The sequence below is a fragment of the Vombatus ursinus genome, unplaced genomic scaffold (assembly GCF_900497805.2).
Source record: "Vombatus ursinus unplaced genomic scaffold, bare-nosed wombat genome assembly UNPS02014868.1, whole genome shotgun sequence".
NCBI lineage: Eukaryota > Metazoa > Chordata > Mammalia > Diprotodontia > Vombatidae > Vombatus > Vombatus ursinus.
The window spans coordinates 458609-474256 of NW_020954646.1; the positions used below are offsets into that span (position 1 = coordinate 458609).

General features: G+C 53.1%; 1 protein-coding gene across 1 annotated transcript in view; it reads right to left on the reverse strand.

The window, feature by feature from the left end:
* Positions 1-15648, reverse strand: part of LOC114028051 (zinc finger protein 879-like) — a 28281-nt gene that overhangs the window by 10963 nt on the left and 1670 nt on the right. The window contains exons 6-7 of the mRNA XM_027842237.1: positions 14534-14708; positions 10938-11041 (exon numbers count right to left, since the gene is read on the reverse strand). Coding sequence (XP_027698038.1) covers positions 10938-11041; positions 14534-14708 — 279 coding nt within the window. The remainder of the gene's footprint in view (positions 1-10937; positions 11042-14533; positions 14709-15648) is intronic.

Sequence of the window (15648 nt, forward strand, 5' to 3'; positions counted from 1 at the left end):
CTCACCAGATCTTGGGGGCACTGACTCCCCTGGCCTCCTCCTCCTCCTCCTCATCTGACCGCTGCTCCTCTTCCAGCTCTTCTGTCCTTTCACCATCCGTGTCACGTGCACTAGCGGCAGGCGTCCCCCGTGGCTCTGTCCTGGGCTCTCTTCTCTTTCCTCTACATTCCTGGTGATCTCATCCACTCCCGTATCATGTCTACACAGACGACTCCTCGGTCTCTGGGCTCAGCCCTCATCTCTCTCCTCAGCTCCCGTCTTGCTTCACCAACGGCCTCTTAGAACATTCAGCGGGATGTCCTGCGGGTTCTCAAACGGGGCCATCGCCTTCCTGCCCCCAACTTCCTTCTCCCAAACTTCCCGTTACCGCTGGGGGCCCCAGAACCTTCCCAGTCACCCAAGTCACCGCCTCATCGTCACCCTCAGCTCCCGCACGCACAAGGCGGTCACGGGGCGCGGTGTCAGACGTGAAGTCGGAAAGACGCGAGGCCGGGAGACCCCCCGGCAGCCTCCTGCAACAGGCCAGGAGCAAGGCGACGAGGGCCGGGGGTGGCCAGGGGAGCAGTGGATGGGTGGCAGGGGAGAAGTGACGGGACAGGAGGAGAAAGCTGTACAGCGTTTCCATCGATCCGCTCCGTTGCCAGGGAGGGCCCCGGCCCGACGATGGGCTGCTTCTGCGACTCGGTTCCCCCCGCTTTACCCGAACCGACACCCCCAGGCAGGCGAGGCCAGGCTAGAGAAGCCCGCATCCCTAAGAGCAGAAAGCAGGACCGGGGCGTGCAGCGGCCTGGATAAAGCCGGCTCGGTCACAGCAAGGCCAAAACAGGCGTTCTGTTAGCACACGACGCAACGGCCAGCAGTGCGATAAAGGGGCACCGAGGACAAGGCCACCTAACAACGACGCGGCCGCCGCCTCGAGAGCCGGCCGCCGCCACGAGACCCGGCCGCCGCGACGCGCTCAAAGCGCTCTCACTCGTCCGCTCTGCGGCGGCGACGCCGACGTGAACCTCGTGCGACGCTGACGCAGATGACGCAGATGACGGGAGGCCGGGTGACCTTGCCGCGCGGCGCAGATGAGGTCAGACGCCAGCGAGGCGGGCGGAGGCGGGCGGAGGCGGCGCGGGGAGAGGGCGCTGCAGTCGGGACCGGATTCAAGTCCCTCCCCCCACCCAGACTCAACGGCCCCGAGGTCTTCCCCGCTCTCCACCCGGCGTCTCCCGATCCACAATCCTCCGAACTCCGATGCGAAGGTGTAAGAGGGGTACGCCGACGGCAGAGGGCGCCCTCTCCCCTTTGCAGACACAGCACCCCTACTACCCGGGGGGCCTTGCACCAGTCACCGATTCGGGCGTCACAGACTTAGGGCTGAAGGGCCTCTCCGGGCCATCTAACCCAACGGCTCCACTTCACACAGCAGGAAGCCGAGGCCCAGTGACCGATCCAGGGTCACACAGCGGGCGAGCCGGGGTCTGAACTCGGGCCCTCCCACCCCACGATCCGTCGTGCCACGACGCCCCTCTGGGCCTCGACTCCCTCCTCTGCAAAACGATGGCGCGGCCCGCAAGGCCCTTTCCAGGGCTGATGTGTGACCGTAGGGCCCTGGGAACAAGCGCAGAAAGCTGTCTGTTTAAAATCACTGCCTCAACCTCATCCGCGCCCCGAGTAACGAGTGGCTGAGCCTCCCGGAGAGAAGCCGCGTCCATCTCACCGCGATGCCAGGCTAGCCTGGGAGGCGGGGGCGTCCCACGACGCCGGGAGCACCGGGGAAGAGAGGCCGGAGGGGGAGGCAGAGACGGGCACGCGTGAGCAGAAGTCCACTGCTAAGAAGACGGCGCACCGATAAACGGAGGGCGCCGGAGTTAACAGCCAAACTCGGGCTCGAACCCCGGCTCGGCTCCTTACAACCGGGGGACCTTTGGAAAGTCCTTTCAACTCAATGGGCTGGTGGAATGTGTGTGTGCGCGTGTGTGTGTGTGCGTGTGTTCCTGTGTGTGCGTGTGCGTGTGTGTGTACTAGACTAGGGGCTCCTGATCTAAGGTCTGTGGACAGAATTCAGGAAATCCATGAACGAGGTAGAGAATCGCATCGTTATCATAGTATTTCTGGTTTCCTCTGTGGTTTATTTTTCTGCACTTAAAGATGCAATTCTGAGCAGCAGTCCAGCCTTAGACTTCCCCAGACTGTCTGTCCAAGGGGTCTGGGGCCCCAGAAAGGGGAAGAATCCCCGGACCAGAGATCTCCAGGGTCCCTTCTGGCTTTTACTTGTTTCGGCTCAAATACAGATGGTGAATAAGCACCTCCTTTCAAATTATCTAAGAATCAGGGAAATAGAAATGAAAGCACGCTAACTTAAGATGCTAATTTACTCCCATCAACTTGTTAAAACAGGCAGAGCGATAACACTCCGCTTGAGCGGTGTAGCGCAGAAGCATCTGGTAGTGGGCAGGGTGGGCTGGCTGGACCCCAGAGGGAAATCCACCAACAGATCACAAGACGGATGGTGCCCTGTGCCGCAGAGAACCCCTAGCTGAGATTCCAGCCTGAGGATCATCTGTGGCTGCTTTGTTGGCGACAGTGAGGGAAGAAAGGACTGGAGCCCTTGAAGACTGTGACGTACAGTGGCTACATGACCACGGACAACCTCCGCAGCGCCGCACTGACTGCCGACTAATCCGTGGAGGGAGTTTTCCTCCTGCAACCATCCTGCCCGGACTAAAACCGCAGACCAAAATCAGTGTGTGTCTAAACAGGACCCCGGCTTAAGTAAGTGCTCTCCGAGCCTCTGGTCATGCCTTTATCTTTAAGAGAAAACAACAGCCAGTAGAATCTTGGAGACTGATCTGTCGTGGGCATCCCCGGAGGAGAAAGCTAGCGTCGTGGGGAAGGGGTCTATGAACGTCCACAGTTAACCACAACGACAGAACAAGGCTTGGAGAGTTACTGGTCCTCTGAGAGCATCCCTGGGAGATGGGGAGACAGAGCTAAGATCTTCTTTGTTGAGGATGCTTGAGAGTGAACTGTCCTGTTGGAGCGTCTGAAGCGACCTCCTGAGACAACGGAGTTTTTAACACTCACGCTGTGGAGGGGCCGTTCTGTGCAGAACCACTGAGGTTCTGACCGCCATCCTAAGGGGGCTGAACTGATGGCCGTAAGTTCTGGCACTCTCGGGGAGTCAGCAGCTGCAAGCCAGGCAGGGAGAAAATTCTAGCGGACGACAACCACTTTTTTTCCTCTGCTTTTCAAGTGATTCTGGCTGACCTTTCTCAGAGTCAATACATGGAGCAAATATTTATCTATGTCCTGATATTGATTGTGACTGCTGATAAATTATACAGGCAGTTAAGACTGATGTTTGTCTAAGCCTGCGGGATCAGGGTTTGAAATGGAGAAAGAGAAAGAAGCTTACGGGAAAAGACGTCACTGTTTTTACTAGGTGGGGGCTCAGAGCTAACTATTAATTACAGGTTTCCCATTTTAGGAATTGATGATATAACATCACAATATACCTCGATAACCTTAGTGCCTGGTGACAGAATTAATAAGGTAACAAGTCAGTGGCAGGTAGAAGTTTCGTGTGAGGCATTTCTCACACCCTACATCACCATACATTTACGTATCCCCAGGACATTTACTACACGAGGGGTCTGTACATGTTAAGGTTAGCTACCAAAACTGCGCTACAGAAAAAACACAAAGAAATGCGGAGCATTGACACTAAACCCACAGGAGGCCAAACAAAACAAACAGACCTTTATAAATACACACAGAGAACCAGAAGAGAACAACGCAGAATAAATAGGCCGTCCTTGATAAATCAGGACCTATGATTTCTGTGGGCATTCACTCTAGCAGAGCAGACTGCAGCTGATCTGGGCCTTCCAAACTCATCCCTGGTCCTCCCACTCCCCTAAAGTCTCCACAATGATTCCACCAATGCACGGGGGCCTTCTACACCCGAGACCGACGGATCAAACTGGCTGTCAGTCCTTATCTCCCGCTCCCTATTTCGTGGCTTTTCCACACTGTTATTTTTCCAATAAAAAGGCAGTTTGCCTGTTAAGATTTTGTTCTGGAGATCTGACAGGCTGTGTGTGTGTGTGTGTGTGTGGTGGAAGTGGGGGGTGGGGGGGACAGGGAAGGGGACAGGGGAAGGGTAGCAGACACAGGGCCAGCCTTGGAGTCTGGAAGGCTCGGGTTCAAGTACTGCCTCTGACGCATGCTGCTAGAGTGACCCAGGGCAGGTCCCTTCAGTTCATCTCTCAGTGTCCCAGGGAGTTAACTCTCTGACTCTAAGTAACGGATGAGTGAGTTACTGATCTGGGTTGGTAGAAGGCATTTCTGTACTGGAAGTTCTTCATGCAAATAAAATCACAGGCCTAGATTTTTAAAAAACGAGATTCCCCGTTTTAGTTATTTACATTTCTCATGAATATTATTAAATTTATAGTAACAAAATATTTTAAAACAGAAAGAACTGACAGAGGGGATTCAACGTAATAAGGCGCATCTATTTGAACATAAAAGTCAACGTTATGCGTTCTGAGAAACACTGGAGGAATTCCCACTAAAAATGGCAAGAAAACAAAAATACCCCCTTGTCATGACTTCTATTCCACAAAGTACTGGCAACGCTGTATCCAGTCCAGGCTCAGACACTTACTGGCTGTGTGACCCTGGGTGAGTCACTTAACCCCGGCCTCACTCGGTTTCCTCAGCTGTATAATATTATTAATGATAAGAGTATACTCTGTAATGAGTGCACCCACCCGGCAGGGTGGGTGTGAGGACCGAATGAGAGGGTGTTTGTGAAACGTGTGGCCCGGTGCCTGGCACACAGGAGGCACTCCCCTCCCTCACACGCCAGACAGGCACGCTGGCAGACGCCAGAGCCTGCAGCAGCGCACTGGCTGGATCCAGTTAAGGCAGGGCCCCTGAAGGTGAGGAATCAGACTCTGTGCTTTGTCTGGTCCCAGAGAGTGGCCCGGGGCCCCGACGAAGTGCCGGGGCAGGACGTGAACCCGCATCCTCCTGATCTCAACGCTGCTTTCTATCGGCTAGCAGCACCCTGCCTCTAGGAGGCCAAAAACAGAAAACGGGACGTGTTAGGGTATAACATTTGTTGTTGCTGAGTCTTCTTCAGACACGTCCCACCGTTCGTGACCGCATTTGGGGTTTTCTCGGCAAAGATGCCGGAGTGGTTTACCATTTCCTTCTCCAGCTCATTCTGCAGATGAGGAAACTGAGGCAAGCAGGGTGAAGTGACTTGCCCAGGGTCACCCGGCTGGTTAGCATCTGAGGCTGCATTTGAACTCAGGGAGACTCACCTTCCTGACTCCAAGCACTGGGTCCCCAGCAGCCCACTTATGGCTGTAAGACCAGCCCACAAAAACAGCCCATGTTCTCATTTAGTAGCAACAAAGGTTTTTCTAACAAGGAAACTCCATTTACAACCTGCCAAATCAAGCTGCAGATTTAATGAAACACCAACGACGCACCCAGGCGGGGCCTGTGATTCTGAAGGTCAAGGAGACCATTGCTACCCATGGGGTGGGGAGGGGGACCTTTCTCTGGGCTTGCCCAGGGTCAAAGAGCCAGCATTTATCAGAAGCAGGATATGAACCCAAGACCTCCGGCTTCAAGCCCAGCTCTCTATCCACTGCCTCCAGAACTTGACAAAAGCAAGATATCGAAATGAATATCAAAAAACCACGGGGCCCCTCCCCAGTGCAGCAGAGGCCAAAGGGTAGCAAAAGAACTGCAGATGATTTACGACCCAGCTCCAAACCTTGCTCGTTAAACAGTGCCGGCACAAATATGACACAGAGGACAGAAGACGAAAATCGTTTCTCTATCACCTTGGGTTTGTTACCCAATCCGTCACCCTCCTAATTTTTTCAGACTCCTTTCCTTTTCTGTTTTGTTAATGTATGCTGTGGGGGACATAATTTTGCCCGCAGGACTGCTTTAGCTGAATCTCAAAAAGTCAGGTCTGTTGTTTCATCACGATCCCTTTCTTTCACGTAATTATTGTTTCCATGACTTGCTCTTTGACCCACTCAGTAGCGGGGATTTCTGTGTTAAGTCTTCACAAGGCCCTGTGTCTTTTGTTTATGACCCCTGAACTGATGATCATCTTGACTGCACTGTGGTCTACAAGGGATGTGGTCACTATTTCTGCCATTTTATATCCATCTGCAGTATCTCTGTGCCCTAATACAAGGTCAGTTAAAAAGAAAGAAGTTCCATGGGGTGAAAGGAGATGCTGAGAAACACATATATTCTTTAGCAGTTCTGTTTAGGAGATACCATTTACTCCTTTGGCTCTACTTTCTCCAGCAATGTGTTCAATTCCATGTTTTCCCTTTTCTTTATCTTTCTGCTGAGATTCACCAAAACTAAGAGGATATTAAATCTCCTATCACTGCTGTTTTAACATCTATGTCTTCTTATAATTCAGTGAATTTCCTTTTATGAAGTCTTGATGCTAGGTATTTGGAGGATACAAGTTTAATACTGATACTGGCCTGTTGACCACAGTTCCTTTGGTATAATGCAGTTTCCTTGTTAATCTCTTTTTATGTTGTGAATGTTTTTTTTGGTTTATTTTTTTGCCCTGTCTGAAAGCTCCTGCTTTTTCTTTATTTACCTGATATATGGTAAATTTTGGCCCAGCCCCTTGTTTTCATTCTGTGTAAAAAGAAGAAAATAGGGGCAGCTAGGTGGCGCAGCGGATGGAGCACTGGCCCTGAAGTCCAGAGGACCTGAGTTCAAATCCAGCCTCAGACCAAACACTTGACACTTACTAGCTGTGTGACCCTGGGCAAGTCACTTAACCACAATTGCCTAAAAAAAAAAAAAAAGAAGTAGAAAAAGAAAATAATCAACGTTGGAGGTGCTGCAGAAAGACAAGCACACTCATGCACTACTGGTGGATCTGAGAAATGGACCATATAGTCTGGAAAAATGATCACTTGAAATTATGTTAAGAATGTGACTAGAATGTTCATCCCCTTTCACTTAGAGGCACTTCTCAGAATAGACTTGAGAAGATTAAAAAAGAAAGGCCCCACCACACAAAAATACTCTTAGCAACATGTTTTAGATTTGATGCCATTGACCGGGGAATGGCTACATTGTGGTTCATAAATGTCATGGAGTTTTACTCTATTGTAATAACTTGGGCCTAAAACATTCAGAGAAGCATGGAAGGCGTCTGATGCAAATTAAGTATGAAAAACCAAGAAAACGGTGCAAACAATGACTGTGACAACAGAAATGATTGGAGAAATATGGAAGACTTATATGAACTGATGCAAACAAAGTACGCAGAACCAAAAAGCCAGCGCATAAAATGCTGAATAGCAACAATGTAGATGAATGAAAAACCGCCACAAAACCTTCAAGGCTCTGTTCCCATGACCAAGCTTTGCTACTGAGCATCAAGAAAATACACCTCTCTTCCTCCTCTGAGGAAATGCAGCGTTACGGTTGTGGAACGCTGCAAATGCTACACAACCAGGGAGATGTGCTGGCTACTTCTGGTGAACTGCCTCCCACCCCCTTCTTTTTTATTGTATGTTATAAGGGATGGCTCCTGGGGTGGGGAAGGAGATACATGTAGAAATGGAGGTGATGTAAAAAAGACATCAATATTTTTTTTTAAAAAGAATTAAGAATGACAAATAAAATAAGAGAGCAAAATATATCCAGGGGTATGTGGAATAAGTGTGTCCTTACACTCCCAGGCTTTGGATGATATCACAAAGCTGTTATCCTAAAAATTAAATAAATGGGCAAAATTCCTCCAAAAACAAAAACCAAGAGGCAGATCAATGGGGTAGAATACACACTCCAGATATCCAACTAAATGTCTATAAAAGATGAGTGTTCGTTAAAATTATAGAAGAGAAAAACTGGGGAAAGGCTTACTGATTGAGGAAACACCCTTTGGAAAACTGAGGGCCAACCTGGTGGGAATGATACTTAGGACCTTATGTAACATGACGTTTCCCAATGAACTCCAGCTGGCTGACAGACAAGCATAAGATAGCTATTAAGAAGAGCAAGGAGCACATGCAGTGATGTCTTTGTCCTGATCTGGGAAGGAGGTTTTTGTTCGTATTCAGCCAATAAAATTATTAAGAACAAGAATGCCGGATTCTATCGAAATAACAAATTCTGTACAATAACCCTCAAAAAATTGAAGAGAAAAAGGCTGGGGAAAATAGAACTAGAACAAAACCTTGACATTTAACTGCATGCAAACTGTGAGAAGCCCCAGTGACGGTCCCATAAGCTCAAAATGGATAAGTGACCTGAATTTTCTAAAAATAGGAAGAGAATGTACTCACTATCGTTTCACAACCACAGTGATGGGAGACTTTTAAACAAGGAAAAGAGGAGATCACAAAGAATAAAACAATTTTGACTATAAAAAATTAAAAAGCTTTTACATATATCAAATGCATGAAGGCAAAAATATTTGGTTGTTTTCTTTTTCCCAAATGACTGTAACATAAAAACAAAAGACATCAATAAAAACCATTTAAAAAGGCCCCGTGGTAACTCCCAATCCATAATGGAAGAATAGTCAAAGAATATGAATAATTTAAATATAGATCATTCATAATCATTAGGAAAAAATACTCTGATCACTAAGAACCAGAAATGCAAACTAAAATAACACGAGAACAAAACCTCACAGACCTCCACCTGGCAAAAATAATGAAAAGCAACAAAAGTCAATGTTGGCGGGGCTGTGCAAAAACAGGTACACGCCTCCGTGGCCGGAGACATCGCAAAGTAACAATCTTTCTGGAAAGAAATCTAGCAATTCACAAAGTTACAAAACCAGTCACACTCTTTCAACATACTGCTGCCGGCTACAGACCCTGAAAGTGCTGTCCCAAATGAAGAGACCTCTGCTCAAAAGATTTTCATAGTGCCATTACTTGTAATTACAAAAACACCTGAAAATCACCAGCAACAGGCGAACGGGTAGACGAATTGTGGTATGTTAACAAACATCAATCACACAGGGTACTCCCAGTGAGAGTACTCCCTCTCCCACGGTATGCCCTCCAGCACTTACAGGCAGAGAGACATTCCTTGGGCACTGAGGGGTCAAGCCAATAGCCCAGGTCCTGCAGCCAGTGGGCATCAGAGGCTGGACTCAACAGACCCCCAGCCACACCACCCCTCACATTAATATACTGGAATACTAGGAGGTATTTCTTGAGAAATATCAAGAAATTTGGAAAGAACTCAAGCAGCAACCAATATGACCATGGGAAAAACATCTTGGACCTGGCTGGAGGGTCTGAAAAACCTCAGGCTATTCCAGGAGCTGAAATAAACTGTTATTGGGTAAATGGGCAGCGAGGCGGTGCCATAGTGCACAGAGCGTGGGGCCAGGAGTCAGGAGGACCCTTCTTCCTCAGTTCAAATCTGGCCTCAGACACTCACTAGTTGCGTGACCCTGGGCAAGTCCCTTAACCCTTCAGTACTTTAAATGTTTGCCTCAGTTTGCTCATCTGGAAAATGAGCTGGAGAAGAGAAAACAGCTAACCTCTCCAGTAACTTTGCCAAAAAAACTCCAAACAGAGGGCAGCTAGGTGGCGCAGTGGATAGAGCTCCAGCCTCTGAAACAGGAGGACCTGAGTTCAAAACTGGCCTCAGACACCTGACCCTAGCCGTGTGATCCTGGGCAAGTCACTTAACTCTGATTGCCTCACCAAAAAAGCAAAAAAAAAAAAAAGAAAAGAAAACTCCAAATGGGGTCCCGAAGAGTCAGACAGGACTGAACAACAAAGTAAACCCGGGTGGTTGTATAAACATACACAAAACGAACCCAAACATGTTACATTTTAACACGCAGCGTAAAATGCCATCTTTCATTCTGTTACCTTTCCCTAGCGTATTTCAGACCCTCTCACACACACACACACACACACACACACACACACACCAATCTCCTGCCCGCATACCCCCAGCGCTCCTGGGGCCTTCTCTGCCCATCTGAGCCGGCAGGAATGTGTCCGCTCCCTCTGGATCTGTTACCCCCAGCTTCCAATCCCTGCACGCGGCTCTCGTCTTTGCCGTCCCTTCCTTTCCGAAGAGGTCTGAAAGAAGACTCTCCCCCTCCCCCAGGGCCACATTCCTGGCTCCCCTGGACTGGAAGCTCCTTGAGGGCAGGGGCTGCCTTTGGCCTCTTCTTGCACCTTGCCCTGGCCACACCCCACAGCACCATCCTGGTGCCTTCAGCTCCCAGGGCTCCCCCCGGACCTCTGGGCTGGCTAGGGCCAGACCCGATGCTCCGGCTCCCAAGCCACCCACCTGCCTTCCCTGGAAGGCATTCCTGGACGAGGCTCGCGGGGCTGTCCATCCGAAGGGAGGCCTCATCGACTGAATTTAATTCAGTGCAGCATTCATTAGGCGCCTGCTGTGTGCCAGGCCCTAGGTCAGGTGCAAACAGTCCCTGCTGTCCCAGCTAAGCCTGGATCGATGAAACCACAGGCGTATGCCTGCCTCCTGACCTCCCCCAAAACCCAAACCTGGGAATGCGTGGGCATGTGAGGGCACAGGGGGCACCGGGTCCTCCCACTTTAGGGACAGAAGGATTTGATGGAGCATAAGTACAGTGTGGTGTCCACTCAGAGGGTGTCCAAATCTCGCCTCTGACACATTCTGGCTGTGTGACCTTGGACAAGTCACTAGCGCTCACATGGGGCTCTGGGCCGCTCTCTAAGGTGCAGAGAGTTATCAGTGTGTGTGTGTGTGTGTGAGCTCAGAGGGAGCCCCCTGCGTGGCCAAAATCACAGGTCTGCACATGCACACACACACACACACACACACAAACTCCACTTACACACACGCACACAGTTTTCCCTGGAGCTTACCACCGGACACGCTGATGTCTGGAAGAACCCTCATCTCACCTGGGCCATGGCTGCCAGGAGCCTCGAAGTCATGCCTTCCTCCTCCTCCTCCTCCTCCTCCAGCCTCCATTCTTTGGAAAGGGCAAACTCTTGGGAAGGCAGGCCTGAGGAAAGATAGAAAAGTCACGAGAGAGAGACCAGTCTGCCCCCCAGCCCCCCAACTCCTGTCCAGGCTTCCGAGGGCACGCCCTGGAGGGTTAGGGAGAAAAACTGGGCTCAGAGACGTGATTCGTCCAGGGCTTAAACATGGTTGTGCCTGGGCTGGCCCCGATGGCCGCTGAGGGCCCTTCCAGCCCAGGATCCTACGATCCTGTGACCTCCCTGGGCCTCAGTTTCTCCATCTGTAAATGATGGGGAAGGGCCCTTCTAGCTCAGGATCCTGTGATGTTCCCCTTGGCCTCAGTTTCCTCATCTGTAAAATGATGGGCTGGCCCCGATGGCTGCTGAGGGCCCTTCCAGCCCAGGATCCTACGATCCTGTGACCTCCCTGGGCCTCAGTTTCTCCATCTGTAAAATGATGGGGAAAGGCCCTTCCAGCTCAGGATCCTGTGATGTTCCCCTCAGCCTCAGTTTTCTCATCTGTAAAATGATGGGGCTGGCCCTGATGGCCTCTGAGGGCCCTTCCAGCCCAGGATCCCGTGATCCTGTGACCTCCCTGGGCCTCAGTTTCCTCTGCCACGGAGAATGACCGCTCCAAAGTGTGGAACAGGCCGGCCAGAGACAACGGAGAACATCCCACCCCCACCCTGATAAATGGGGAGAAACGGGGAGAGCAGCTCCCTGCCCTGGTGAAGTCCCAGCACGCAGGCCCAGGTGGGCTCCACCCTCGGCTGCCAAAGCTGAACCGTCCGGGCTCTGCGGGGGATCGAGGCGGGACAGCAGCACGGGAGAAAGCAAATGCTGGAGATGGTCTCTGAAGAGGGAAGAGCGCGTGGGGGCTGGCCTGGGAACCTGAGGCCGGGCCGGCGGTTAGCAGAGGAGGGAGCAGAAGCCAGCGTGGCTTCATCAAGAGCAGGTCAGGACAAGCTCTCCTTCTCCTCCTCCTCCTCCACATGCCCAGCAGGAGGCCGGGAATTCAGGCAGCGTCCTAAGGACAGTCACCCAGATGTCGGCCAAGCCCTGACGAGTCTCGCAGGCCGGCCTCGTGCATAAGAGGGAGTGAGGAGGGCTGGCAGATGGCGCGGGTGGCACAGCTGCGCCTAGGGAGCAAGCGGTCACTAATGGCCGTGCTCGGCCCCACACCAAGCCACAGCGTAAGGCAGAGTTGGTGGCTTAGAAAATTTATCCAAGACATCGGGACCCCCCTTCTGCTTCTGTCCTCCCACCCAGGACTCCATCCCGCCTCATCTCTGCCTCTCCGAATGATGAGAGTTCACGGGTGGACGGGACCACAGAGCCCAGGGGCTCCTCATCTGGGCTCCGTGAGCTTGGTAAAATAAAAAGGACAATCCTGATGAGGGCATCTCGACGTGATTGGTTTCCTTTGCAATCCTGTGCATTTGAGTTTATGCATTACAAACAGTATTTTGAGGAGGGGTCCCTAAGCCGCTTCGAGGCCCACAAGACCACTAACCAGTCTTGTGTCTGCAATGACCTATCATGAATTCACCGTGGCCAAGAGGGACCTCGGCATCTGTGCCCCTCCCCAAACTCTTCTCTCTTCCTCTTAAAGCGAAGGCGCCGGTGCCCTGGCCTCGCCACTCAGAGGGCATGTCAACTCTCCCTCTCCCCCCACATCTGTCGCCTTGACTTTCCGAACACGTCACACACTCTTAACCCTTGTGTCCTGGCTTGGCCCTCCTCGCCTCCTCCCCGGCACCTCCAGGATTACACACTAGATCCTGCCGGGCCTTCGAAGCCCTTCATGACCCCGTGCTCCCCATCCCTTCCCGGACACCGCCCACCCCCCACCTCCCGCCCCAGGAATTTCCAGGCTGTGCCCCTGCCTGGAAAGCCCTCCCTCCTCACCCCCCCTCCCAGCTTCCCTGCAGGATTTAAAGCTGGCAACAACCCACCTTCTGCAGGAAGTTCTGCTCGTTCTCCTCCCCCTCAGGACACCGTTCCTCGGTGTTCCTCCATCCCCGGGTTATCTCCCCATTAGACTGTAAACTCCTTGAGGGCAGGGGTCCTCCCTAGTCAGTCTTTGCATCCCCTCCCGAGTGCTGAGCACAGGGCCTGGCACACGGTAGGTGCTGACTGCCTGGCTTCTCGGACCTGACGGTCATCCGTTGTGTTACTGCCCCTCTCCCGGCTCTGCCGTGGGCAAGACTGACAGGCCTGCCACACGCTTTTATCCAAGCCGTGAAAGGACCAATGAGCAAAGAGCCAGAGCCCTGAGGCCCTCCAAGTTCACACAGTCCTCGAACCCGTGACCCCCCTGGAGCTGAAGAAGATTCCCCTCTGCAAGCCGAGGGGGAGGCCCGCTCTGGCCCAGGCTTCTTGGGGTCAGCGCACACATGCGTTAAGGACCCGCCGTGCAGCAGGCACTGGACAAGGGCGCGGGATTCGGGTGCAAAGAACAGAAGCTCCCGGCCCTCCTCGGAGGGGAGATGAGGCGGGCTGGGGGCATCAGCAAACCCGGCTTCCAGGAAGCCAACCAGCCTGCGCCCCCCTCCAGCGCTCTCCTCTCCAGACCAAACACGCCCATTCTCCCAACAGACCCCGTCAGCCCGGCCACCTATCCTGGCTGCCCCGACGCACCTATCGATGTCCCTCCCAAACTACGGCGCCACACTTACCCGCCAGGTGTGTGGGCTGACCAGGGCACCGGCGGTCTCGAGGGTGCCCGTTCCCCCCCCCAGCCGTCCCTGAGAATGTATTAAGTGCTGGCCGTGTGCTGGGGACTCACGTAGGCATGTGCATCTACGCAGACCCAAGGTGATTGGGGGAGAAAGGGCGCCAGCAGCTGCTCTGCGCAGAACAGGTGCCTCAGCCCACTCTGAGGGAACCCCGTTCTGTCCTACTAGGCCGCGGTCCTCCCTGGCTGTCCCACGTGCTGCTGCTCCATCCTCCAGCACACATAGCTACTCTCTCCACCACTGACACAGCCCAAGTCAGGCTTCTCTAAAGCTCTCCTTCACACAGACAGTGGAATAGGGCATTTCCATCCCTTGGGCTGGCCCACTCGGGGTCCCCAAAGCATCGGTGATTGTCCACTGTGGGCCCGGTACTGGGTGGGTGCAGGGGACACCGTCCCTGCCGTGGAGGGCAGGTGAAACTCCACAAATGAGTAGGTGCCGGACACATACTGTACAAGCGGGAGGGCGGGGAGCTCAGCTCCGTCATCGCCAAGGATGGAGAAATGGGCATAGAGGTGCCAAGATCTTTCCCACAGGCAGCTCTGCCCTGGATCTGGACCAGAGCTGCCCCCTCCCCAGCAGAATGGAGGGCAGGGACCCTTCACCTTCATCTTTGCACCTCGAGGGCCTAGCACTGTGTAGAGCACACAGCAGGTGCTTAATACATGCTTACTGAGCCAGAAGGAGTTGAGAGAACAGAAAAAGACACACAACTGCCATAGGGAGAGGACTCCTCCCTGGGGAGATCCCCTCCCCCCACCACTCCTCCCCTGCCAGCCCTGGGCCCCTCACTCTCACCTCTCCCCTCGAGCATTAGGAAGAAGTGGTCCATTCTCCCTGCTCCTTGGCCAGCACCCTCAGCCAGGATGGTCCGAGGCTCCCGGATCTGCTCCCTCCCTGCCTCGGGCCTGGAGCTCTGGGCAGAGGGGCAGAGCCGTCCGTCTTCACTTCCTTCTTGCTGCAAAGCTGGGACCTGGGGGTGCCAAAGCAGGGTCACTTGGGATGGGGCCTCCCTCTACTCCGGGGCTCAGATCACCGCCTCCCCAGCAGAAAAAGCACCTGCAGGAGGGCCCCCTGAAGCTCCAGCCAGATGCCAGGGGCCCGGGGCAATCAAAGCCGTCCCGAAGGACCTTCACTCAATAGAGATCTCATGAAAACCCGCCGTGTGCCCGACTCTGCAGGAAGCAAGGGAGAGGGCTGCCAGAGCAGCTCCATGCACACCCTGGAGACCTGTAATCAAAACGGTCTGACGGGGTCTGGAGAAAACAGACACCCTTCAATGCCCAGGGAGAATCGATCCCATCGGCTGAGCAACCTGGCAGGACAGCTCCGAGCACGGGCAGAGGCTCCATCGACACACACACACACACACACACACACACACAGGGACACTAGACAATAATAATAACAACAACACTAGCCTATCCTTCTCTACACTGCAGGGCTTCTTAACCCAGGGGTGGAAAGAGGAGGGAGAGCACGGGGAAGCCCCAGCTCTCGGACTCCCGGTGCCCCGCTTCTTCATCTTTCAAATGCACGTGGTAACAGCAGCTAGTTCCCAGGTTTTTGGGGGGCTCGAGGGAAAGAGCACGTGGGCCACCCGACATCTAGAATAATACAATCAGTACCAAGGATCCAGAAAAGTAGGAAAAAATAGAGGTCGGCTTGAGCGCAGAGTTTAGAAGGAAGAGCAGGGACGATAGTGTGAGGCTAGAGGTAAGGAGGAAGAGGAGGCCGCCGATCCCCAGGGGGCAATGAGGAAAGGATCCCTGGAAGGAAAGGCAGGAGACCCTGACAGCCCCCACCCTGCCTGGCCTGTGGCTCCTGCCGGAGGCTGGTCCAGCTACCCTTCCCCAGGCCTGGTGCCACACACCTAGCCCCAGATGCCTTTCCCCAGCAGCCGGGGCTCCCTA